At 45.0% G+C, this 27,949-nt stretch overlaps 1 protein-coding gene across 2 annotated transcripts in view; it reads left to right on the forward strand.

The window, feature by feature from the left end:
* LOC121542564 (ankyrin repeat and IBR domain-containing protein 1) overlaps positions 1-27,949 on the forward strand; it is a 105,808-nt gene that overhangs the window by 55,188 nt on the left and 22,671 nt on the right. For both annotated transcript variants that reach the window (XM_041851975.2, XM_041851976.2), the window contains exons 6-17: positions 307-515; positions 5,379-5,467; positions 6,875-7,019; positions 7,859-8,025; positions 13,452-13,540; positions 16,744-16,874; positions 22,287-22,421; positions 24,196-24,282; positions 24,782-24,848; positions 25,059-25,204; positions 26,072-26,250; positions 26,499-26,550. In XM_041851975.2, coding sequence (XP_041707909.2) covers positions 307-515; positions 5,379-5,467; positions 6,875-7,019; positions 7,859-8,025; positions 13,452-13,540; positions 16,744-16,874; positions 22,287-22,421; positions 24,196-24,282; positions 24,782-24,848; positions 25,059-25,204; positions 26,072-26,250; positions 26,499-26,550 — 1,496 coding nt within the window. The remainder of the gene's footprint in view (positions 1-306; positions 516-5,378; positions 5,468-6,874; positions 7,020-7,858; positions 8,026-13,451; positions 13,541-16,743; positions 16,875-22,286; positions 22,422-24,195; positions 24,283-24,781; positions 24,849-25,058; positions 25,205-26,071; positions 26,251-26,498; positions 26,551-27,949) is intronic.

Here is a 27,949-nt window from a genome sequence, read left to right on the forward strand (position 1 = left end):
TGACGACTCAGTTGTTAGCTATCTGTCTAGTTTTGCACGGGAACGCAACTCAAGGGCAGAATAAAGGGTATTACCTAACTAGTATTTTCTACCTCTCCTGCTATAGACTGGGACCTAGAGAACCTTCTGGAGTATTTGGTTGAGAGGATAGCTTTAAGACTGAAAGGGTATTACCTAACTAGTATTTTCTACCTCTCCTGCTATAGACTGGGACCTAGAGAACCTTCTGGAGTATTTGGTTGAGAGGATAGCTTTAAGACTGAAAGGGTATTACCTAACTAGTATTTTCCACCTCTCCTGCTATAGACTGGGACAGAGAGAAGCTGCTGGAGGCCTGGATGTGTAATTCTGAGGAGTGCTGCCAGCGGTCTGGGGTCCACATGCCCAGTGCTCCCCCTAGTGGGTTCAACGCCTGGGACACCCTGCCCTCCCCTCGTACCCCCAGGACCACCCGCTCCTCCATCACCTCCCCCGACGAGATCAGCCTCACCCCCGGGGACGATGATGGAACACTGGTGAGGGCAGGAAGCATAGAGAGAGGAGGAGACACACACACACACACACACACACACACACACACACAGGCACACACACACACACACAGGCACACACACACACACACACACAGGCACAGCACACACACACACACACACACACACACACACAGGCACACACACACACAGGCACACACACACACACACACACAGATACAGGCACACACACACACACACACACACAGATACAGGCGCACACACACACACACACACACACAGATACAGGCATACACACACACACACACAGGCACACACACACACACAGATACAGGCGCACACACACACACACACACACACACACACACACACACACACACACACACACACACACACACACACACACAGGCACACACACACACACAGGCACACAGACACACACACACACACACAGATACAGGCGCACACACACACACACACACACACACACAGATACAGGCATACACACACACACACACACACACACACACACACACACACACTGATGCTTATAGATCATTCATCCAGTCAAAGACAGCTCAATAGTGTGAAGTGGCTTCCCTTCCTCTGTTATCTCTGGTGAAATGAATTTGTTGAAACTGAAAACCTATTCAATTCCAAACCTTTCATGTGTCAGAGACAAGGAAAGGAAGCCATGAGTCAGTATTGAGACTTACTCCCAGTATCATGTCAAGAGACAAGGAAAGGAAGCAATGAGACAGTATTGAGAATTACTCCCAGTATCATGTCAAGAGACAAGGAAAGGAAGCCATGAGACAGTATTGAGACTTACTCCCAGTATCATGTCAGAGACAAGGAAAGGAAGCCATGAGACAGTATTGAGACTTACTCCCAGTATCATGTCAGAGACAAGGAAAGGAAGCAATGAGACAGTATTGAGAATTACTCCCAGTATCATGTCAAGAGACAAGGAAAGGAAGCCATGAGTCAGTATTGAGACTTACTCCCAGTATCATGTCAAGAGACAAGGAAAGGAAGCAATGAGACAGTATTGAGAATTACTCCCAGTATCATGTCAAGAGACAAGGAAAGGAAGCCATGAGACAGTATTGAGACTTACTTCCAGTATCATATTGAGTCTCTAGTGCAGGGGTGTCAAACTCATTTTAGCTCAGGGGCCACATGGAGGAAAATCTATTCCCAAGTGGGCCGGACCGGTAAAATCATGGTATATATAACTTAAAAACAACAACTTCATTGTTTTCTTTGTTTTAATACTATCAACATAAAACATAAAGCTGGAGCCTGAGGACAGTGTGTCCAAAATAGTACAAGCACAACATCACTATTAATCATAAAACACCTCAAGTTTATTTGAAAATTCTAAAGAAAAAGAATACACAAACACACAATGCCTCAGTGATTCACATAACTGTTTCACAGATCACAGAACTATATCAGGGTGTCATTTCTCAGGCAGAAATGTAGATACAAATAATGAAATCCTGTTCCCCAAACAAGTGCAAGAACCACAGAGTCAAGAATAGGTTAAATATACAAATAAAATAAAATCAATTAAAAACAATAGCACATCAACATAAAAACATATAAACATAAAGCTGGAGCCTGAGGACGGTGTGTCCAAAAGCACAACATCACTATTAATCATAAAACACCTCAAGTTATTTGAAATTATGAGGACAAACAACACACAAACACACAATGCCTCAGTGATTCACAGAAGTATATCACAGATCACAGAACTATATCAGGGTGTCTCATGCAGCACTTTAAGTGGGGTTGCATAGTTTATTTGACTCCTGATACCTGGCATCTTTTAGCTTTCACCAGCGCATCAATATCAGGCGTCACATCCTGAGTGGCAGCCAACTTCAGGATGTGATTCAAGTGCTTGTGCGTGAGCCTTGAGCGCAGCTTTGTTTTATTTATGCTCATTACAGAGAACTTGCTCACAAAGATATGTGGTTCCAAACATGCACAACAGTTTTGCAGCGAGGGCTGTCAAGTTGGGGTAACCTGGCAAGAGATTCTGATAAAATGTGTCCAAGCCATCTGCGGCAAATTTGCCCTTCAAATCCGAGTCACACTGCAAGTCTATTATTTCAAGTTGGATGCTGACGGGCAGATCAGAGGGATTCACGGTGAATGGCGAACAAAAAACTTTGAAGTCTTTCTCTAGTTCACCAAAAATCTGAAAGCGTTGCTCAATCTCCCTTAACAGTCCCGTTATTTTATCTTTGAACCGCTTCATGTCTGCCACATGTTGGGTCGCGCACACATTTTTCAGACAGGGGAAGTGAGCTGCATCACCACCGGCAAGTTGCGTCTCCCACAATGACAGCTTCAACTTGAAAGAACGTATGCTGTCATAATACTGCGTGGCAACTTTGTAGCGCCCTTGCAGCTGTTTGTTCAAGTTATTCAGGTGCTCTGTAACATCCACCATAAATGCAAGGTCCTGCATCCATTCTGCGGAATTAAATTCTAACACTGGTTTGCCCTTTTCTTCCATGAACTGTTCAATTTCTTCTCGTAAATCAAAGAAACGCCTCAGCACAGCACCTCGGCTTAACCATCTTACCTCAGTGTGGTATGGCAGGCCATAGATGTGGTCTTTCTCTCTGAGAAGGCTGTCAAACTGACGGTGATTCAGGCTTCTGGATCGGATGAAATTAACAGTTTGGATGACCACCTTCATGACGTTATCCATCTTTAATGACTTGCAACACAAAGCCTCCTGGTGCAAAATACAGTGAAAAGTCCAAAAATCACGTCCTCCATTTTTAGATTGCACTTTCTCTCTGAACTTTGTCACAACGCCTGCTTTTTTCCCGATCATTGAGGGCACACCATCTGTAGCCAGGCTGACAGCGCGGGACCAGTCCACTCCGACCCTGTCCAGCGCGCCGACGAGTGCAGTGAAAATATCAGCTGCTGTCGTTGTATCTGTCATCGGCACCAACTCCACGAACTCCTCGGTGACGGTCAATGTGTCATCAACTCCGCGGATGAAAATGGCCAGTTGTGCAACATCTGTAATGTCCGTGCTTTCATCAATTGCAACCGAAAACGCAATAAATGACTTTACTTTTTGCTTCAACTGGCTGTCCAAATCCACTGAAAGATCGGAAATCCTGTCTGCAACTGTGTTTCTTGTCAGGCTGATATTTGCAAAAGCCTGGTGCTTTTCAGGGCACACAATCTCTGCTGCCTTCATCATGCATGTTTTTACAAATTCACCCTCACTAAATGGTTTTGAAGCCACTGCGATTTCATTAGCAATGAGGTAGCTAGCTTTCACTGCAGCGTCACTGATGTCTCAGCTGTGAGTAAACACAGACTGCTGTTTCTTCAGACCCGCCAACAGTTCATTCACCTTCTCTCTTCTCCGCTGTCCTTGAAAGTTGTCATATTTGTCGGCATGAAGACTCTCACATAGTGGCGACGAAGGTTATATTCTTTCAGCACTGCAACATGCTGTGAACACACCAAACATACAGCTTTCCCATTCAATTCCGTGAATAAATAGAAGGATGACAATTTTTCTTGGAACACTCTGCACTCTGCGTCCACTTTTCTCTTTTTTGACAGAGACATATTGGGGCAATGAGGGTGCCAAAGCACATAATGTTAAAAGTAGAAGCCGTAATAAATATCGCGGGCAAAACAAAGTAGCTCATCCGGACTGGCTGCACTTGCTTGACCTATTTGCTCTGCCCCGGTATAAACAGTTTGCTTGCTTAACACAATTGCTATTGCGTCATCCAGTGGACACAACTGGAACAGCAGTTTATTTTATTGAAAAATTGCAGCTCATTTTTATTCTTTACAAAATCATCTCGCGGGCCGGATTAAACCCGTTTGCGGGCCTGATCCGGCCCGCGGGCCGGACGTTTGACACCCCTGCTCTAGTGCTTATTGTGTTATGGCATGGTTCTACTACCAGACAACCTTGATTTGGAGAAAAACACACATCATCTCTGAGAGGAAACTGAACTAATAACAATTTCTGTCAGTCTGAGAGTTGACTTTATCAGCAAATCAACTCAGTGGAGGAGTAAACCAGTGAATAGCTAGTCCTTAACCTAACTGCCAGGCTACACACTGTGTACTCAAAGGGTCCTTTTCTGAAGGTTTCAGTAGATGGGATTACAAGCTGCCTCTTTCAGAGATCAATACAGTCCTTGTTGAGTTCCAGTGGGTTCCCCGCAGTCCATTGTTCCTCTTCAGACTGTAGAACAAGGCAGCAGTGTGTGGAGTAGAGGATGCCTGGGCAATGCATTGGGTTTTATGGAATAGACATTTTGTCTAAAGAGATGATGATGGGCCTCAGGAAGATCTGCTCGGCTGTTCTCCACATCACAGATAGTCAAGTCTAAAAAAGTGCATATGTTATTAAGAACTTCCTGTACACTGTTACACTGTAGCCAGATCCTCAAACTTATCCAAGCAGGATATTTGTGTTTTTTTAATTGAATATGCGCTAAACAGAATCCATAATATTGCCTGTCATTCTGTCAGTCTCGTGTGTTTTTTCCTGATGCTCTGACAATCTAATCAGCTATTGCATGTTTGTTAGTTTTGTCATTTATTTTGCTGTAAAGACACTTTGTAATTCCTGTCAAAATGTGTTTCCTGTCATTCTCAGTTCTGTGTTTTATTCTCCCTGCGTCTTTGAGAGAAAGTCATAAAGATTGTTGAACTGTTTTTTTTTAGATTGTCAAAACGTATCTAAACATCTATTATACCTATCTGGGCTGGGCATCCTTGAAGATGAATGACACTATAATAATTAAATCAATCAATCAATCGATCAATCAATCTGTAAGCATCTTAGTTGTGTTATTCTCCCTGTCTCTCTGACAGTGTGGGATCTGCATGTGCCCCGTGTCTATCTTCGAGGAACCAGTTGACATGTCGTGTGGTCACGAGTTCTGCCGAGCCTGCTGGGAAGGGTGAGCTCATTCCTTCCACAAAACAATGAAGCGTCCCAAATGGCACCCTATTCCCTACATAGTGCACTACTTTTGACCAGAGCCCTGTTCAAAAGAAGGGCACTGCATGGGGAATAGGGTGCCATTTGGACGCACTCGTTTCTCTGTGGTTTCTCCATTGATTTGAACTTAGTTTGTTTTTCTAGGTGTAAGTGTGATTTAATAGGACAATAGGGGAAGATAAACCACTAGTAGGATACTTAACCTTAAGCGTGTGTCTCTGTCTCTCTCTCTGTCTCTGTCTCTCTCTGTCTCTGTGTCTCTCTCTGTCTCTGTGTCTCTCTGTCTCTGTCTCTGTGTCTCTCTCTGTCTCTGTGTCTCTCTCTGTCTCTGTGTCTCTCTCTCTCTGTGTCTCTCTCTGTCTCTGTCTCTGTGTCTCTCTCTGTCTCTGTCTCTCTCTCTGTCTCTGTGTCTCTCTCTGTCTCTGTGTCTCTCTCTGTCTCTGTGTCTCTCTCTGTCTCTGTGTCTCTCTCTGTCTCTGTCTCTCTGTCTCTGTCTCTCTCTGTCTCTGTGTCTCTCTCTGTCTCTCTCTCTCTCTCTCTCTGTCTCTGTGTCTCTCTCTGTCTCTTTCTCTGTCTCTGTCTCTCTCTGTCTCTGTGTCTCTCTCTGTCTCTGTCTCTGTGTCTCTATCTGTCTCTCTCTCTCTCTCTCTGTCTATGTGTCTCTCTCTGTCTCTGTCTCTCTCTCTGTCTCTCTGTCTCTGTGTCTCTCTCTGTCTCTCTCTCTGTCTATGTGTCTGTCTCTGTCTCTCTCTCTGTGTCTCTCTCTGTCTCTGTCTCTGTGTATCTCTCTGTCTCTTTCTCTGTCTCTGTCTCTCTCTGTCTCTCTGTGTCTCTCTGTGTCTCTCTGTCTCTCTCTCTCTCTGTCTATGTGTCTCTCTCTGTCTCTGTCTCTCTCTCTCTCTCTGTCTCTCTCTCTCTCTCTGTCTCTGTGTCTCTCTCTGTCTCTGTCTCTCTGTCTGTCTCTCTCTCTCTCTGTCTCTGTCTCTCTCTCTGTGTCTGTGTCTGTCTCTGTGTCTCTCTCTGTCTGTCTCTCTCTCTGTCTCTGTCTCTGTCTGTCTGTCTCTCTCTCTCTCTCTCTCTCTCTCTCTCTCTCTCTCTCTCTCTCTCTCTCTCTGTCTCTCTCTCTGTGTCTGTCTCTGTCTGTGTCTCTCTCTGTCTCTGTCTCTCTCTCTGTCTCTGTGTCTCTCTGTCTCTGTCTCTGTGTCTCTGTCCCTGTCTCTGTCTCTGTCTCTCTCTCTCTCGCTCTCTCTCTCTGTCTCCGTCTCTGTGTCTGTGTCTGTCTCTGTCTCTGTGTCTCTCTCTGTCTCTGTGTCTCTCTCTGTCTCTGTCTCTGTGTCTCTGTCTCTTACTCTGTGTGTTTTGTCAGGTTTCTGAATCTGAAGATCCAGGAAGGGGAGGCTCACAACATCTTCTGCCCGGCGTACGACTGCTTCCAGCTGGTTCCTGTGGAGGTCATAGAGAGTGTCGTCTCCAGAGAGATGGACAAGCGCTACCTGCAGTTCGACATCAAGGTACACGTAGACGCACATGCGCGCCACACACACACACACACACACACAAGTTACACCAGCAGGCAGGCAAACTGAAAAGGAAGGAAGATGTTTTTATTTCCCATTGAATGTCAAAGCTGTATTCAGTTAAACATGTATTATTAAGGAGGAGAGGAGACATCTACTGCTGTCCCTGACCCTGACCATATAACTATGAGACCGTATACACAGTCTCTGGTGGTTTTACATGGACAACAACAACGGAACTCCTGATCTATTCTGAGACTGACCTTAAGACATGACCTAACCTCTCCCTACCTACCTACGTTGACATGGAAACATCAGGTCTTATTGGGTGACATGGAGGCTGTGATTGGTTGGTCTTTTCTGGGTCAGAGGATAATGACTGACAGAGTGATTGGTTGGGAGGATTGCAGTTGGACCTGTGGTGCAGTCCAGTTTATAAATGAGTCAGGGGTCACGACCCCTGGTGGAGAAGACTAAAGCAAGTGTAGGTGTATTCTGGATGAAAAGGGCCTGTATTCAGAAAGCCTCTCAGAGTATCAGCGCTGATCCATTCATTGTAATCTAAAAGGGGAAACTGATCTGAGATCAACACTCCTACTCTGAGAGAACTTTATGCATACAGGCCCAGATCAGAAATGGTTGTTTTCCTATTTTTGGTGCTGACCCTAACAGCAGGCGGTGCTGACCCTAACAGCAGGCGGTGCTGTAATGAACCCACTGTCCTAAGTGGCACAGATGTTGCAGTTTAGAAATGTTTCAGTTATGTTGCAAAACACTGCTCTCTCTTCCTCAGTTATGCAGCCAAATATTGATACTGAATTTTTCCTCCCCAGGCGTTTGTGGAGAACAACCCAGCTATCCGCTGGTGTCCCAAGGCGGGGTGTGAGCGGGCGGTACGTCTCTCATCCCAGGGTCCAGGTAGCAGCTCCTCTGACCCCTTCAGTCAACCCCTCCTCAGAGCTCCTGCTGTGGACTGTGGCAAGGGACATCTCTTCTGCTGGTCAGTTCTACTCTGATCTTCGTGCATCAGCTCATAAAGGCTTTATAGAGAATTCATGTAGTCTTCATAAGCACTACATAGACTGTGGCAAAGGGACACCGTTTCCCTGGTCAGTGCTGCTGCTCTGTGTTCCATAGGGGTCATTTACATTTGACATTTTAGTCATTTAGCAGACGCTCTTATCCAGAGCGACTTACAGTTAAGATGCACTTGGAACAACAGCTTATAAAGACTTCATAGAGCATTGATCAAGTCTTCATAAGCACCACATGCATAGATCAGGGGCTATCTATCGACTGTGGCAGAGAACACCTCTTCTGCTGGTCAGTTCTGCTGTTGTCCACCGGGGGGCCACTACATGTGTTAAAATGTAAACTAACAACGGCTTAGAAAGGCTTTATAGAGCAGTACGTAGGCGCTTCACAGATCATTCATAGGCATTACATGCTGCGCTGCACTACACATCTCCTTTTTCAGCTGCTCTTTGTCAATAGGGAGAACACACAGATACTGGCATAAATATACATTTGTACATTTGCATTTTAAAATGCAAAGAAATGTCTCTGCTGTCAAGACTTTATTTTCATGTTGGCTATGGTGCCCTGCAACGTTCCATAACATACTTACTTATTTAACCACTTGAGTTCTTCTCCTGCTATTAATGTCCCACTCACCTGTTTCTCCTCAAGAGAATAGGATTAGAATCTACAGGTATACGTTAGGGATTAGACCTACCTGGACTGTGGCCCTCCCCTCACTCGCTGTCCCTCGCTGGCTCACAATGAAAGATGCAAGTGTTTCTGTTCTCGGAAGTACGGCAGGCTAATCAGTCTCCTCCGTTCCAAAATGACTGAATCTTAACACTTCTTCCGCTAGGAATCGACTCCTTTATTTCTGCTAAATGTCTCGGTATTTAACAAACTTTAAAGTACCTTTTTTTTTTTTTTTTAGGAGAGCGTGGTCTGCGCGCAGGCAGATCGAGATTATTTGATTGGCAGTTCTGGTCCCCCTAGTGATGGACCATTAGTCCCGCTTCAGAAGCGGCATTCCTCAACAGACAAGTAAAATGCCCGTTCAGTCTCCAGAGAAGATGTACCCTTCCGCACAAACAAACATGCCATAACCAAGGTGCTTTCGAGGGTATATGACTGCGGCAGATAACTTTATTGTCCGGCCCTTAGCAGTCATAAAGTAGTAACAGGACTATTATTCTGTGTTGTGAATCAATGTGGGATTTTATATTTTCTTATCTTTTTAACGGAAAGTATGTTCAAACGTTAAGCAAAATTGTCCGTTTGTCCCATCCCTAGTAGACATGCCACTCTCTTCACACCTGGTTCAGCCGTGCCATGGTTCAGCAGGCCATCAACCCTTAAGGAAGTTGGTTAAGAAAATATAATGTGTGCTTGCATGTTTCCAGCATCCCATTGTCTCTTTCTGCATGAGGTTTTTTGTGTGTGACTGTGTGTGCGTACGTCCCCATTGCTATAAGTGTGTGTGTGTGTGTGCTTGCTTGCTTGTGTGTGTGTGTACACATTCTCATCTAGTCTGTGTTCGTATTGGTCTCTCTGTGTGCTGGGCCTGGCTGGCATGGGAGCAGGCAGAGAGTGGTACCATCTCTGGGGCTCTACCTTCTCTCCCTACCGACAGGGTTGGGCCGTATCCACATTTTTCATATCGTCATACCGTCCTTCTCGCATCCCGGGATTTAGGGTATTACCTAGTGCTTAGTATACAAGGGGGGTTTCCAAAAAAACGCAGAAAAGCCCATTGGGCGTCTATTACCAGAATGCTAACAAAATTAGCACAAGTAATAGCGATGGAGGCTGCTAGCTAAACATGCTAATGAGCACAAATGAAAATAAGGGAATTTGCAAAGTCGCATAAAGTTATACATAGAGAACCAATATGGATTTTTTTTAGGGCCGATAGCGATTTTTGGGGGTCAAGGAGGCAGATGGCCAATATTCAATATCATTCGATTAGAAAAATGACAAACTTTCCCAGAAAAAGCCATGTGTGCAATAATACAAACAATACATGTGACTTTGTTTTTACCAAACTAACTACATAACATAATGGTAATAATGTTATTTGAATGATACATCTCTTGATAAACTGGGTAAATTAAGATGGCGTAGTATTTATAAAGCCCTTTTTACAACATCAATTGGCACAAAGTGCTTATACAGAAACCCAGCCTTAAACCTCAAACAGCAAGCAATGCAGATGTAGAAGCACGGTGGCTAGGAAAAACTCCCTAGAAAGGCAGGAACCTAGGAAGAAACCTAGAGAGGAACCAGGCTCTGAGGGGTGGCCAGTCTTCTTCTGGCTGTGCCGGGTGGAGATTATAACGGTACATGGCCATTCTGGCCAGATCGTTCTTCAAGATGTTCAAACGTTCATAGATGACCAGCAGGGTCAAAAAATAGTCACAGTGGTTACAGAGGGTGCAACAGGTCAGCACCTCGGGAGTAAATGTCAGTTGGCTTTTCACGGCAGAGCATTCAGAGGTCGAGACAGCATGTGCGGGGAGGGTCAAGAGAGAGAGTGATAGGGGAGAGTCTAGACAGTAGATCCGGGACAAGGTAGCAAGGTAAACAAAGTTATCCCTGGACAGGGCCAACCAGGCAGGATATAACCCCACACAACTAAAGGGATATCAACAGGCCACTAACTTACTACCCTGTCAAAGACTCCAGTTACCCTAGTCATAGACTGTTCTCTCTGCTACCGCACGGCAAGTGGTACCGGAGCGCCAAGTCTAGGTCCAAAAGGCTCCTTAACAGCTTCTTCCCCCAAGCCATAAGACTGCTGAACAATTAATCTCCAAGTGGAGAGAGGGGAACTGGCCAGGCAGAGACAGCAAGGGTGGTTCGTCACTCCAGTGCCTTGCCGTTCACCTTCGCACCCCTGGGCCAGACTACACTTAATCATAAGACCTACTGAAGAGATGAGTCTTCAGTAAAGACTTGTGACCAAGTCTGCGTACCAGGCATACCATTTCATAAACATGTAGCTCTATAGGAGAAAGCCCTGCCTCCAGCTGTTTGCTTAGAAATTAGCAAGTAAAATTTAGGGGTCGCGTTAATGCAAAATTCTTTGTTTTTCACGCGGGAAAAATAGATAAAACGCATAAGAAATGTCTTGCTGCGTTTTGGAAACGCAGATGTAAAATGCTTCTTATTGTAATTTCTGCTCGGCTTCAGACTAATGTTGTGCTTCAGTTGCACTTCTCCACTGGGATGAGAATTCACACAAACTGGCCTTCTATCAACAGACCGTGTAGCCAGCTTACGTTTCTGTGGTAAAATGCAAGATTAACTTTAAGCAAAACATTAGGAAATGTAGCTGGCTACATTCTTTCTGTGATACATATTAGAAATATGATGGCTATGCGTAGTTTTACAATAAAAATACCTTTCTTTTTCATTGTAAGGTCATTTACTTGTGTGGTTGCCATTCAAATAGCGTTGCACGTCCCTGATCACTCGATTGAAGCAAAAAATACTGTTGACTTTCAATATAAAACGTGACCCCTGTCAATACGCAGCTGGACTCACCTGCTCCCGCTTTCTCCCGTCGTGCTATTTACAAACAAACACGAGACTGACTCAACTACGGTAAGATTCATAATGTAAAATAATGTGACGGGTGAAATGAAGAACGTGATCTGCTTTATCTCCTAACGTACTGCACAAGTTGACTGCAGGGATTGACTTAAAAAGTAGTTACAAATATAAACGTTTAGTTTCAACGGTATTGAAAAAGCATCCCGTGGCTATTTCCGAATACCCCGGTATATGGTATATATTGTATACATCCCAAGCCTACCGACCAACACAACCATGGCCCAGCCCTGGTCCTGCTCAACGTATCCCCAGGTTCCCAGTGATGCCATGACCCTCCCAATACATCCTCACGCATCAATGCCCTCTCCTCCTCCACCAGTGAAAAACACTGCTGCTTTCAGCCATCACCCAGACAATTATAAAGTGATGTTCTAGTCCCTTATAATGCAGTTCTGCTGGGGAACATCAGTGTTATCAAACACATAGCATTAAAAAAAAAATATATATATATACAGGTAACTGCCAAAATAAAGGAAACGCCAACATATAGCGTCTTAATAGGGCGTTGGGCCACCACCAGCCAGAACAGCTTCAATGAGCCTTGGAAATAGATTCTACAAGTGTCTGGAACTCTGTTGGAGGGGATGTGACACCGTTCTTCCACCAGAAATTCCATCATTTGGTGTTTTGTTGATGGTGGTGGAAAATGCAGTCTCAGGCGCCGCTCCAGAATCTCCCATAAGTGTTCAATTGGGTTGAGATCTGGTGTCTAACACCCATACACACACACACACACACACACACACACACACACACACACACACACACACACCCTTTAAGCCCCCCATGCTCCTTCGAGACCCCTCTTTCAAAGTCACTGAGATCTCTTCTAGCCATGGTAGTCAAAATAAGGGGCAACTGGGCATTTTTATACATGACCCAAACGTGATGTGGAAGCACCTGCTTTCAATATACTTTGTATCCCTCGTTTACTCAAGTGTTTTCTTTTATTTTGCAAAGTTACCTGTATATATTTATTCAGGTAAAAAAATAATTGTTCAAAGGCAGTGCTTCTCAATCCTGGTCCAGGGGACCCAACGGGGCGCACACCCCCAGCCCCACCCCCACACACCCAAATCATTTACATTTACATTTACATTTATGTCATTTAGCAGACGCTCTTATCCAGAGCGACTTACAGTTACTGAATACATATTTTTTTTAAATATACTGGCCCCCCGTGGGAATCGAACCCACAACCCTGGTGTTGCAAACGCCATGCTCTTTTAACTGAGCTACATCCCTGCCGGCCATTCCCTCCCCTACCCTGGACCAATTGTGCGCCGCCCATGAGTCTCCCGGTCACGGCCGGCTGCGACAGAGCCTAGATTCGAACCAGGATCTAGTGGCACAGTTAGCACTGCGATGCAGTGCCTTAGACCACTGCGCCACTCGGGAGACCAGTGGCGCAACCCAAGTGAGAGGTTCGATGATGAGTTGAATAGAGCTAGGGATCTCAAAGCATTTTGATTCTGCATTCTATCCTGTCTATTCATTGTCTGTTTGAAAAACACACGCATTACTTAGATTAGTGGTAGAAGATGTAACTGTTCTCTCTTATCATCTTAGAACACAAAGATGTTCCATACTGCATTCCGTGGTCTGCTACTGTCATGTCTGTGGTATCTGAGTAATGCATGGGTTGTGTTCCCAGACAGAACATTTATAGACAAGTGGTATAAGTAAACTCTACTGTCTGTCTCTGTCTCTGTCTCTGTCTCTGTCTCTGTCTCTGTCTCTGTCTGAAGTGTTATCATCAGTGGGGTAAACCAACACCTGTCTGTCTGTCTCCAGGGAGTGCCAGGGAGAAGCCCATGAACCATGTGACTGCCAGACATGGACGATGTGGCTGGCTAAAGTTACTGAGATGAGACCCCAAGAACGTGAGCACCTCTACCTATTAATGTCTTAGTTTTCTAAAGAAAACCAGTGTACTTCTTAATCTGCTGTTGTTGTACGTCTCTTTCACCTCCTGAAGACTGTCGATACCCCTTCACACACTGTGGCTTCTGGCCTTCTGCAGTTCCACATTACAACACTCTACCTGTGCCTTTTGACTGAAGCAGAAATATTTATGAGAGCAGTTTAGTCACCCAAACAGCTTCCTACTGAGGGAGCCACAAGCCCACATGTTTGTTTCTGTGTGATGATATGGACACGCTGCCTTACAGATATAAAATAAACTCAAAACACATGCAGCTGTATCAGGTCAGTGATGCTAGGCTTGATATCTACCATCCGTTGATGGACCGTTCACGTCACGCACTCAAGTCCTTGTCTGTGTCTCAAACACCACCCCTGTTCCCTATATAGAGCACTACTTTTGACCAGAGCCTATATAGTGAATAGGGCGCAATTTGGGACTCAGTCCTGCTCACATCACCACTTCAGATGCTAGCTACACATAACACTAGGTTTCAGATGCTAGCTACAGATAACACTAGGTTTCAGATGCTATCTACAGACAACACTAGGTTTCAGATGCTAGCTACAGACAACACTAGGTTTCAGATGCTAGCTACAGACAACACTAGGTTTCAGATGCTAGCTACAGACAACACTAGGTTTCAGATGCTAGCTACAGACAACACTAGGTTTCAGATGCTAGCTACAGACAACACTAGGTTTCAGATGCTAGCTACAGACAACACTAGGTTTCAGATGTTAGCTACAGACAACTCTAGGTTTCAGAAGCTAGCTACAGACAACACTAGGTTTCAGATGCTAGCTACAGATAACACTAGGTTTCAGATGCTAGCTACAGATAACACTAGGTTTCAGATGCTAGCTACAGATAACACTAGGTTTCAGATGCTAGCTACAGATAACACTAGGTTTCAGATGCTAGCTACAGATAACACTAGGTTTCAGATGCTAGCTACAGACAACACTAGGTTTCAGATGCTAGCTACAGATAACACTAGGTTTCAGATGCTAGCTACAGACAACACTAGGTTTCAGATGCTAGCTACAGACAACACTAGGTTTCAGATGCTAGCTACAGACAACTCTAGGTTTCAGAAGCTAGCTACAGACAACACTAGGTTTCAGATGCTAGCTACAGATAACACTAGGTTTCAGATGCTAGCTACAGATAACACTAGGTTTCAGATGCTAGCTACAGATAACACTAGGTTTCAGATGCTAGCTACACATAACACTAGGTTTCAGATGCTAGCTACAGACAACACTAGGTTTCAGATGCTAGCTACAGACAACACTAGGTTTCAGATGCTAGCTACAGATAACACTAGGTTTCAGATGCTAGCTACAGATAACACTAGGTTTCAGATGCTAGCTACAGATAACACTAGGTTTCAGATGCTAGCTACAGATAACACTAGGTTTCAGATGCTAGCTACAGATAACACTAGGTTTCAGATGCTAGCTACAGATAACACTAGGTTTCAGATGCTAGCTACAGACAACACTAGGTTTCAGATGCTAGCTACAGATAACACTAGGTTTCAGATGCTAGCTACAGACAACACTAGGTTTCAGATGCTAGCTACAGACAACACTAGGTTTCAGATGCTAGCTACAGACAACTCTAGGTTTCAGAAGCTAGCTACAGACAACACTAGGTTTCAGATGCTAGCTACAGATAACACTAGGTTTCAGATGCTAGCTACAGATAACACTAGGTTTCAGATGCTAGCTACAGATAACACTAGGTTTCAGATGCTAGCTACACATAACACTAGGTTTCAGATGCTAGCTACAGACAACACTAGGTTTCAGATGCTAGCTACAGACAACACTAGGTTTCAGATGCTAGCTACAGATAACACTAGGTTTCAGATGCTAGCTACAGATAACACTAGGTTTCAGATGCTAGCTACAGATAACACTAGGTTTCAGATGCTAGCTACACATAACACTAGGTTTCAGATGCTAGCTACAGACAACACTAGGATTCAGATGCTAGCTACAGACAAAACTAGGATTCAGATGCTAGCTACAGACAACACTAGGTTTCAGATGCTAGCTACAGACAACACTAGGTTTCAGATGCTAGCTACAGACAACACTAGGTTTCAGATGTTAGCTACAGACAACTCTAGGTTTCAGAAGCTAGCTACAGACAACACTAGGTTTCAGATGCTAGCTACAGATAACACTAGGTTTCAGATGCTAGCTACAGATAACACTAGGTTTCAGATGCTAGCTACAGACAACACTAGGTTTCAGATGCTAGCTACAGATAACACTAGGTTTCAGATGCTAGCTACAGACAACACTAGCTTTCAGATGCTAGCTACAGACAACACTAGGTTTCAGATGCTAGCTACAGACAACACTAGCTTTCAGATGCTAGCTACAGACAACACTAGGTTTCAGATGCTAGCTACAGACAACTCTAGGTTTCAGAAGCTAGCTACAGACAACACTAGGTTTCAGATGCTAGCTACAGATAACACTAGGTTTCAGATGCTAGCTACACATAACACTAGGTTTCAGATGCTAGCTACAGATAACACTAGGTTTCAGATGCTAGCTACACATAACACTAGGTTTCAGGCAGGAATAAAAGTTGTTATTGTTGTGCTTTAAACCATTCTCCCCAGGTGCTTTTGTTCTGGTTTTAAAAGCTGTCACGGTTCCATTCAAATCAAATCAAATCAAATTGTATTGGCCACATGCGCCGAATACAACAAGTGCAGACATTACCGAGAAATGCTTACTTACATTCTGTTCAGTCAGGGGTTTTCTCAAATGGCACCCTATTCCCTACATAGTGTACTACTTTTGACCATAACCCCCTGTGTGTCCTGGTCAAAAGTAGTGCACTATATAGGGAATAGGGTGCCATTTGGGACGCAGCTAGAGAATAAAGACGGAAGTGTTTCAAAAGCAGCAAATACCGTCAGCGTGAATGGGCTATCAGAGAGAACACACACACACACACACACACACACACACGCTGTAGGTTGTAAGAACACTACCACTTTTTCCTCTCCGACTCCTGAGCTGTGGAATAATGCCATGTTCAGTTAGTGGTCTGTTGTGTTGTTGTTTTCTGGGAAGTGGCTGGTGTGAGTGATGTTCAGTTAGTGGTCTGTTGTGTTGTTGTTTTTCTGGGAAGTGGCCGGTGTGAGTGAAGCCTGTGAAGATGCAGCCAACTGCTTGTGGTTACTCACCAACGCCAAACCCTGCGCCAACTGCAAGTCCCCTATTCAGAAGAACGAAGGCTGCAACCACATGCAGTGTGCTAAGGTAGGTAGGCCACAGTGTCCCAAATGGTACCTCACTCCCTATATAGTGCACTACTTTTGACCAGAGTCTGTGGGCCCTGTTCAGATGTAGTGCACTAAATAGGGAATGGGGGTGCCATTTGGGAGGTAATCAGAGTTGGGAGGACTGAGGAATGTTATAATGTTAGATACGCCAGGGAATGTATTTGAGACCTAGAGCTATCTGGAAAATGCTGTTTTGCTATGGTCAGGGAAAGTAGGGCAACTCTGTGATGGTGTGAAGCTCTAAGGGTCTAATCATGTTCAAACCTCTGAAACTCAATGGCCTTCAGAAAGCATTCATACCTCTTGACTTATTTCACATTTTGTGTTAATCAAAATGGATTAAATATATATTTTTCTCACCCATCTACACACAATACCCCGTAATGACAATGTGAAAACATGTTTTTAGAAATATTTGCAAATTGATTGAAAATGAAATACAGAAATATCTCATTTACATACAGTACCAGTCAAAAGTTTGGACACACATACTCATTCCAGGGTTTTTCTTTATTTTTACTATTTTCTACATTGTAGAATAATAGTGAAGACATCAGAACTATGAAATAACACATATGGAATCATGTAGTAACCAAAAAAGTGTTAAACATATCAAAATATATTTTATATTTGAGATTCTTCAAATAGGAACATTTTAGTAAGCAACTCCAGTGTAGATACGGCCTTGTGTTTTAGGTTATTGTCATGCTGAAAGGTGAATTTGTCTCCCAGTGTCTGTTGGAAAGCAGACTGAACCAGGTTTTCCTCAAGGATTTTGCCTGTGCTGAGCTCTATTCCGTTTCTTTTTATCCTGAAAAACTTCCTAGTCCTTGCCGTTGACAAGCATACCCATAACATGATGCAGCCACCACCATGCTTGAAAATATATGAAGAGTGGTACTCAGTGATGTGTTGTGTTGGATTTGCCCCAAATATAACACTTTCTATTCAGGACATAAAGGTAATTTCTATGCCACATTTTTTGCAGTTTTACTTTAGTGCCTTAATGCAAACAGGAGGCATGTTTTGGAATATTTTTATTCTGTACAGGCTTCCTTCTTTTCAACTCTGTCATTGAGGTTAGTATTGTGGAGTAACTACAATGTTGTTGATCCATCCTGAGTTTTTTCCTATCACAGCCATTGAACTCTCGAACTGTTTTGAAGTCACCATTGGCCTCATGGTGAAATCTCTGAGGGGTTTCTTTCCTCTCCGGCAACTGAGTTAGGAAGGACGCCTGTATTTTTGTAGTGATTTGTTTTTTTTCCCCTTCTCAATCCATTTGAATTCAGGCCCATTTTAATGATTGAATAAGTTAGTTGTTAATGATATACCCGCCATGACACTGATGACCACCGCTGTATGAGAAGCATGTCTCCAACAGCCATTAAAACATGTCTCACGTTCAACACAACCAGAAAGGAGAGAAGAGATGTGTCACTAGGCCTGTGTCACGTCCACCAGTGCTGCTCATCTGTGGCTGAAAGAGATTAATAGGTATGTTGAGAGTAGAGCGACACGGGCCTTGGGGACTGTCGTCCGCTCTGTGCTAGCCTGAGGGCTGTAGTGACTGGCCCGTTGTACTGCGTGATGTTGTAGGGCTGTAGTGACAGGCCCGTTGTACTGCGTGATGTTGTAGGGCTGTAGTGACTGGCCCGTTGTACTGCGTGATGTTGTAGGGCTGTAGTGACTGGCCCGTTGTACTGCGTGATGTTGTAGGGCTGTAGTGACTGGCCCGTTGTACTGCGTGATGTTGTAGGGCTGTAGTGACAGGCCCGTTGTACTGCGTGATGTTGTAGGGCTGTAGTGACTGGCCCGTTGTACTGCGTGATGTTGTAGGGCTGTAGTGACAGGCCCGTTGTACTGCGTGATGTTGTAGGGCTGTAGTGACTGGCCCGTTGTACTGCGTGATGTTGTAGGGCTGTAGTGACAGGCCCGTTGTACTGCGTGATGTTGTAGGGCTGTAGTGACAGGCCCGTTGTACTGCGTGATGTTGTAGGGCTGTAGTGACTGGCCCGTTGTACTGCGTGATGTTGTAGGGCTGTAGTGACTGGCCCGTTGTACTGCGTGATGTTGTAGGGCTGTAGTGACAGGCCCGTTGTACTGCGTGATGTTGTAGGGCTGTAGTGACTGGCCCGTTGTACTGCGTGATGTTGTAGGGCTGTAGTGACAGGCCCGTTGTACTGCGTGATGTTGTAGGGCTGTAGTGACTGGCCCGTTGTACTGCGTGATGTTGTAGGGCTGTAGTGACAGGCCCGTTGTACTGCGTGATGTTGTAGGGCTGTAGTGACTGGCCCGTTGTACTGCGTGATGTTGTAGGGCTGTAGTGACAGGCCCGTTGTACTGCGTGATGTTGTAGGGCTGTAGTGACTGGCCCGTTGTACTGCGTGATGTTGTAGGGCTGTAGTGACTGGCCCGTTGTACTGCGTGATGTTGTAGGGCTGTAGTGACTGGCCCGTTGTACTGCGTGATGTTGTAGGGCTGTAGTGACTGGCCCGTTGTACTGCGTGATGTTGTAGGGCTGTAGTGACAGGCCTGTTGTACTGCGTGATGTTGTAGGGCTGTAGTGACAGGCCCGTTGTACTGCGTGATGTTGTAGGGCTGTAGTGACTGGCCCGTTGTACTGCGTGATGTTGTAGGGCTGTAGTGACTGGCCCGTTGTACTGCGTGATGTTGTAGGGCTGTAGTGACTGGCCCGTTGTACTGCGTGATGTTGTAGGGCTATAGTGACAGGCCCGTTGTACTGCGTGATGTTGTAGGGCTGTAGTGACTGGCCCGTTGTACTGCGTGATGTTGTAGGGCTGTAGTGACAGGCCCGTTGTACTGCGTGATGTTGTAGGGCTGTAGTGACTGGCCCGTTGTACTGCGTGATGTTGTAGGGGCTGTAGTGACTGGCCCGTTGTACTGCGTGATGTTGTAGGGCTGTAGTGACAGGCCCGTTGTACTGCGTGATGTTGTAGGGCTGTAGTGACTGGCCCGTTGTACTGCGTGATGTTGTAGGGCTGTAGTGACTGGCCCGTTGTACTGCGTGATGTTGTAGGGCTGTAGTGACTGGCCCGTTGTACTGCGTGATGTTGTAGGGCTGTAGTGACTGGCCCGTTGTACTGCGTGATGTTGTAGGGCTGTAGTGACTGGCCCGTTGTACTGCGTGATGTTGTAGGGCTGTAGTGACAGGCCCGTTGTACTGCGTGATGTTGTAGGGCTGTAGTGACAGGCCCGTTGTACTGCGTGATGTTGTAGGGCTGTAGTGACTGGCCCGTTGTACTACGTGATGTTGTAGGGCTGTAGTGACTGGCCCGTTGTACTGCGTGATGTTGTAGGGCTGTAGTGACAGGCCCGTTGTACTACGTGATGTTGGAGGGCTCTCTCTCTCTCTCTATCTCTCTGTCTCTCTCTGTCTCTCTCTCTGTCTCTGTCACTCTCTCTGTCACTCTCTCTGTCACTCTCTCTCTCTCTCTCTCTCTCTCTCTCTCTCTCTCTCTGTCTCTCTCTGTCTGTCTCTCTCTCTCTCTCTCTCTATCTCTCTGTCTCTCTCTGTCTCTCTCTCTGTCTCTGTCACTCTCTCTGTCACTCTCTCTGTCACTCTCTCTGTCACTCTCTCTCTCTCTCTCTCTCTCTCTCTCTCTCTCTCTCTCTCTCTCTCTCTCTCTCTCTCTCTCTCTCTCTGTCTCTCTCTCTGTCACTCCTCCTCCCTCTGTCACTATATACTATAGATTATCTTGAGTGTCATTCAAGTCCTGTCTCCTCAGGACAACAGTGGTTTCAGCTGATGGCTTTGTGTTTTAGCAGACAGCAAAGCAGTGTTTCTAGTGGGAATCACCTAGGGCTGAATAGGATTGTAAATCATGTGGAAAGGTAGTGGTGTTTGGTGGTTTTAACTCTAGTCGTACATTTCCCCCAGAGGGATAGATCTGGAAGCAGTGTGTAAACGGATGGAGTGACTACTGGTGGCAGATCAAAGAACACATACAGACCATTGATTTAGTTTTAAGCCACAGGGGCGTTCCAGCCCCTCTAGATTCAGGCCAGCTACCCAGCCACAGACCATCTTTGGCCAGCTACCCAGCCACAGACCATCTTTGGCCAGCTACCCAGCCACAGACCATCTTTGGCCAGCTCCCCAGCCACAGACCATCTTTGGCCGGCTCCCCAGCCACAGACCATCTTTGGCCGGCTCCCCAGCCACAGACCATCTTTGGCCGGCTCCCCAGCCACAGACCATCTTTGGCCGGCTCCCGTATGGGTCCCAGGCTTTAGCCATGCAGAGGTTAGGGCCTTGGTGTTTCCTGCTGCTGACTGACTACCTTTAGCCATGCAGAGGTTAGGGCCTTGGTGTTTCCTGCTGCTGACTGACTACCTTTAGCCATGCAGAGGTTAGGGCCTTGGTGTTTCCTGCTGCTGACTGACTACCTTTAGCCATGCAGAGGTTAGGGCCTTGGTGTTTCCTGCTGCTGACTGACTACTTTTAGCCATGCAGAGGTTAGGGCCTTGGTGTTTCCTGCTGCTGACAGACTACCTTTAGCCATGCAGAGGTTAGGGCCTTGGTGTTTCCTGCTGCTGACTGACTACCTTTAGCCATGCAGAGGTTAGGGCCTTGGTGTTTCCTGCTGCTGACTGACTACCTTTAGCCATGCAGAGGTTAGGGCCTTGGTGTTTCCTGCTGCTGACCGACTACCTTTAGCCATGCAGAGGTTAGGGCCTTGGTGTTTCCTGCTGCTGACTACCTTTAGCCATGCAGAGGTTAGGGCCTTGGTGTTTCCTGCTGCAGACTGACTACCTTTAGCCATGCAGAGGTTAGGGCCTTGGTGTTTCCTGCTGCTGACTGACTACCTTTAGCCATGCAGAGGTTAGGGCCTTGGTGTTTCCTGCAGCTGACTACCTTTAGCCATGCAGAGGTTAGGGCCTTGGTGTTTCCTGCTGGTGACTGACTACCTTTAGCCATGCAGAGGTTAGGGCCTTGGTGTTTCCTGCTGGTGACTGACTACCTTTAGCCATGCAGAGGTTAGGGCCTTGGTGTTTCCTGCTGCTGACTGACTACCTTTAGCCATGCAGAGGTTAGGGCCTTGGTGTTTCCTGCTGCTGACTGACTACCTTTAGCCATGCAGAGGTTAGGGCCTTGGTGTTTCCTGCTGCTGACTGACTACCTTTAGCCATGCAGAGGTTAGGGCCTTGGTGTTTCCTGCTGGTGACTGACTACCTTTAGCCATGCAGAGGTTAGGGCCTTGGTGTTTCCTGCTGCTGACTGACTACCTTTAGCCATGCAGAGGTTAGGGCCTTGGTGTTTCCTGCTGCTGACTGACTACCTTTAGCCATGCAGAGGTTAGGGCCTTGGTGTTTCCTGCTGCAGACCGACTACCTCCTCTCCCCTCTCTTCCTCCCTCCCTCCCAGTGTAAGTATGACTTCTGCTGGATCTGTCTGGAGGAATGGAAGAAACACAGCTCGTCTACGGGAGGCTACTACCGCTGTACCCGCTATGAGGTCATCAACCAGGTGGAGGAGCAGAAGAAAGACATGACTGTGGAGGTGGAGTACACACACACACACACACACACACACACACACACACACACACACACACACACACACACACACACACACACACACACACACACACACACACACTACAGACACACACACACACACACACACACTACACACTACACACACACACACAGACACACACAGACACACACACACTACACACTACACGCACACACACACACACACATACACAGACACACACAGACACACACACACTACACACTACCCACACACACACATACACACACACTACACACACACACACACACTACACACACAGACACACAGACACACACACACACTACACACACACACACTACACACACACACACACACACACTACACACAGACACACCTACACACACACCTACACACACAGACACAGACACGCACATAGGCACGCACACACACAGATGCACACAGACACACACATAAAACACACACACACACACACACACACACACACACACACAGACTGACTGACTCAGTCACAGTCCTCCTCCATCACAGATGACCAGAGGGTCATCCACATGTTGTTAATGTACTTCTGCAGGACACCTTTATCCTGTGTTATATTCCTGTACTCCACCAAGACCAGCCCTGCCCTGCCAGGGAGAGATGAGAGACTGGAGGCAATAAGAATCAGTGTTTTGTCATTGCTGGCAGGTACACATCAGAGCACACTGTGGCCGGCTGAATTGACGCACCTATCCCCATAGGACTCTGGTTAAAAGTAGTGCACTATATAGGGAATAGGGTGCCATTTGGGACGCACTGTGAGTCTAGAGCAGAGGTGGGGAAGCGTTTTGTCTGGAGGGCCACTTCGGGATTTAGAATTTCAACGGAGGGCTCACAGTTTCTTTTTTGACCAAATTTTTTGTTTGTTTTCTAAATCAATATGCGGGCCATAAATAGGGCAGTTATTTGAAAACGTATAGGTTCATTATAATTTCTTCATACCTTCTATTTGGTTTTAGATAGTGGGGGAGGAGTGTTTTTGTAACCAACATTTTCTTTACTCAAACCTCACGCGGGCCGGATTAAATGGGCTCGCGGGCCGTAGTTTGCCCAACCCTGGACTAGAGGTAACACTCACTGTCTGACAGGGAACTATCAGGACACTGAGTTTAGAGACTAGAGGTAACACTCACTGTCAGGACTATCAGGACACTGAGTTTAGAGACTAGAGGTAACACTCACTGTCAGGACTATCAGGACACTGAGTTTAGAGACTAGAGGTAACACTCGCTGTCTGACAGGGAACTATCAGGACACTGAGTTTAGAGACTAGAGGTAACACTCACTGTCTGACAGGGAACTATCAGGACACTGAGTTTAGAGACTAGAGGTAACACTCACTGTCAGGACTATCAGGACACTGAGTTTAGAGACTAGAGGTAACACTCACTGTCAGGACTATCAGGACACTGAGTTTAGAGACTAGAGGTAACACTCACTGTCTGACAGGGAACTATCAGGACACTGAGTTTAGAGACTAGAGGTAACACTCACTGTCTGACAGGGAACTATCAGGACACTGAGTTTAGAGACTAGAGGTAACACTCGCTGTCTGACAGGGAACTATCAGGACACTGAGTTTAGAGACTAGAGGTAACACTCACTGTCTGACAGGGAACTATCAGGACACTGAGTTTAGAGACTAGAGGTAACACTCACTGTCTGACAGGGAACTATCAGGACACTGAGTTTAGAGACTAGAGGTAACACTCGCTGTCTTGTCGTCTTGTCATTGCAGGCTGAGAGGAAGCACAACAGCTTCCAGGAACTGGACCGCTTTATGCATTACTACACCCGCTTCAAGAACCATGAACACAGCTACCAGGTAAGAACTGGACCGCTTCAAGAACCATGAACACAGCTACCAGGTAAGAACTGGACCGCTTCAGGAACCATGAACACAGCAACCAGGTAAGAACTGGACCGCTTCAGGAACCATGAACACAGCTACCAGGTAAGAACTGGACCGCTTCAGGAACCATGAACACAGCTACCAGGTAAGAACTGGACCGCTTCAAGAACCATGAACACAGCTACCAGGTAAGAACTGGACCGCTTCAAGAACCATGAACACAGCTACCAGGTAAGAACTGGACCGCTTCAGGAACCATGAACACAGCTACCAGGTAAGAACTGGACCTCTTCAGGAACCATGAACACAGCTGCGTTTGTGTAACTCCTATCAGTTTTGTATTAGTAAGTCCTGGTGTCGTCTGATACCAGCCCTGTCCAGGTAAGTAGGGCAGAGCTGGGTTTGTTTTAACTGTCTTGTAGCGTCGGTACGTCCTGATGTGGGACGTTACCCTGTCCATTCTTCTGTCCAGCTGGAGCAGCGTCTACTGAAGACAGCCAAAGAAAAGATGGAACAGCTGAGCGGGGCGTTGAGTGGAAGTATGTGGATATTCCTCGTTTCAATGTTTTGTTCAGTTGTTTGCAGATAGCCATTTCACATAAATAGACCGACACACACAGACCGCAATCATACGGTGGAGATGTTTTTAAATTACGCTCTAAAATGCTTAAATCTTATCACATTTCTGAATGGGATATGATGAGTCGGTGTGTGTGAGATAGGAATCATATTGCATATTAATCTCTCAGGAGAAGGAGGCCCGCCTGACACTACGTTCATTGAAGATGCGGTCCTGGAGCTTCTGAAGACACGCCGCATACTCAAGTGCTCTTACCCCTACGGCTTCTTCCTGGAGACCAAATCCACCAAGAAAGAGATTTTTGAACTCATGCAGGTAGGAACGGATCTTAGAGAAAGGAAGGCGGTTCACTTCACAGTTCACACCAATCGTATAAAACATTTGAAATGTCTGGTCAAAAACCTACTTCCTCTCAAACACTGAGGTTTTTAAACCTACTTCCTCTCAAACACTGAGGTTTTTAACCTACTTCCTCTCAAACGCTGAGGTTTTAAACCTACTTCCTCTCAAACGCTGAGGTTTTAAACCTACTTCCTCTCAAACGCTGAGGTTTTAAACCTACTTCCTCTCAAACGCTGAGGTTTTAAACCTACTTCCTCTCAAACGCTGAGGTTTTAAACCTACTTCCTCTCAAACGCTGAGGTTTTAAACCTACTTCCTCTCAAACGCTGAGGTTTTAAACCTACTTCCTCTCAAACGCTGAGGTTTTAAACCTACTTCCTCTCAAACGCTGAGGTTTTAAACCTACTTCCTCTCAAACGCTGAGGTTTTAAACCTACTTCCTCTCAAACACTGAGGTTTTAAACCTACTTCCTCTCAAACACTGAGGTTTTAAACCTACTTCCTCTCAAACACTGAGGTTTTAAACCTACTTCCTCTCAAACACTGAGGTTTTTAACCTACTTCCTCTCAAACACTGAGGTTTTAAACCTACTTCCTCTCAAACACTGAGGTTTTAAACCTACTTCCTCTCAAACACTGAGGTTTAAAAAAAATAACAGGTGTAGTTGTGAGGAACCCTTTTAACGCTCTTCGTTAATATGACTTCCTCACACGGCTGACCCGCTCATTAGGGCAGATTGAAGAGGTATAAAAACTATACAGCTAAGAGAGATTGTACAAACTACTTTTCCCTCTACAGTTTGTAGCCTTTTTGACTTGTCTCTTCCTGTCTGTGTGTAGACCGACTTGGAGATGGTGACCGAGGACCTAGCTCAGAAAGTCAACCGGCCTTACCTCCGAACTCCGCGCCATAAGATCATCCGAGCGGCCTGTTTGGTGCAGCAGAAGAGACAGGAGTTCCTGGCCTCCGTCGCCCGCGGGGTGGCCCCCAGCGACTCCCCAGAGGTCCCTAGACGCAGGTGGGAACCCCTGACCCCCCCCGCCCCCCCTCCCCACAACCTTTACATTACCCCTGACCCCTCACAAACTCTTTCAGTCCCCAATTCAATCAATTGCAGATAAAGGTCACCCCCACTGTGGGTTCACTCAGTATGTTTTCTGGTGCAGTTGCTGTGTTCTGTTCTCTCTCCACTAATTGAAGTGTTTAAAAAAAAAAAAAAACGTAACAGAATAACTGCTATTACAGTTCTACTTTTTGTATTTCCAGTTTCGGAGGAGGAACGTGGGACTGGGAGTATTTGGGCTTTGCATCTCCTGAGGTGAGTAAATATCTAGTTAACTAACTGTTGTAGGTATGAATATCTAGCTAAATGTCAACGACCTCTGTGAATGTCTAGTTAATCAGTATGTGACTATTAGAAAGTTAATAGATCTATTTAATACATCATGTGACTATTAGAAAGTTAATAGAGCTACTTAATACCTCATGTGACTATTAGAAAGTTAGAGCTACTTAATACATCATGTGACTATTAGAAAGTTAATAGAGCTACTTAATACATCATGTGACTATTAGAACGTTAATAGAGCTACTTAATACATCATGTGACTATTAGAAAGTTAATAGAGCTACTTAATACATCATGTGACTATTAGAAAGTTAATAGAGCTACTTAATACATCATGTGACTATTAGAAAGTTAATAGAGCTACTTAATACATCATGTGACTATTAGAACGTTAATAGAGCTACTTAATACATCATATGACTATTAGAAAGTTAATAGAGCTACTTAATACATCATGTGACTATTAGAAAGTTAATAGAGCTACTTAATACATCATATGACTATTAGAAAGTTAATAGAGCTACTTAATACATCATGTGACTATTAGAAAGTTAGAGCTACTTAATACATCATGTGACTATTAGAAAGTTAATAGAGCTACTTAATACATCATGTGACTATTAGAACGTTAATAGAGCTACTTAATACATCATGTGACTATTAGAAAGTTAATAGAGCTACTTAATACATCATGTGACTATTAGAAAGTTAATAGAGCTACTTAATACATCATGTGACTATTAGAAAGTTAATAGAGCTACTTAATACATCATGTGACTATTAGAACGTTAATAGAGCTACTTAATACATCATGTGACTATTAGAAAGTTAATAGAGCTACTTAATACATCATGTGACTATTAGAAAGTTAATAGAGCTACTTAATACATCATGTGACTATTAGAAAGTTAATAGATCTACTTAATACATCATGTGACTATTAGAAAGTTAATAGAGCTACTTAATACATCATGTGACTACTAGAAAGTTAATAGAGCTACTTAATACATCATGTGACTATTAGAAAGTTAATAGATCTACTTAATACATCATGTGACTATTAGAAAGTTAATAGAGCTACTTAATACATCATGTGACTACTAGAAAGTTAATAGAGCTACTTAATACATCATGTGACTATTCGAAAGTTAATAGAGCTACTTAATACATCATGTGACTATTAGAAAGTTAATAGAGCTACTTAATACATCATGTGACTACTAGAAAGTTAACAGAGCTACTTAATACATCATGTGACTATTAGAAAGTTAATAGATCTACTTAATACATCATGTGACTACTAGAAAGTTAATAGAGCTACTTAATACATCATGTGACTACTAGAAAGTTAATAGAGCTACTTAATACA

The sequence above is a fragment of the Coregonus clupeaformis genome, chromosome 17, assembly GCF_020615455.1.
Source record: "Coregonus clupeaformis isolate EN_2021a chromosome 17, ASM2061545v1, whole genome shotgun sequence".
In the NCBI taxonomy this organism is placed as follows: Eukaryota; Metazoa; Chordata; class Actinopteri; order Salmoniformes; family Salmonidae; genus Coregonus; species Coregonus clupeaformis.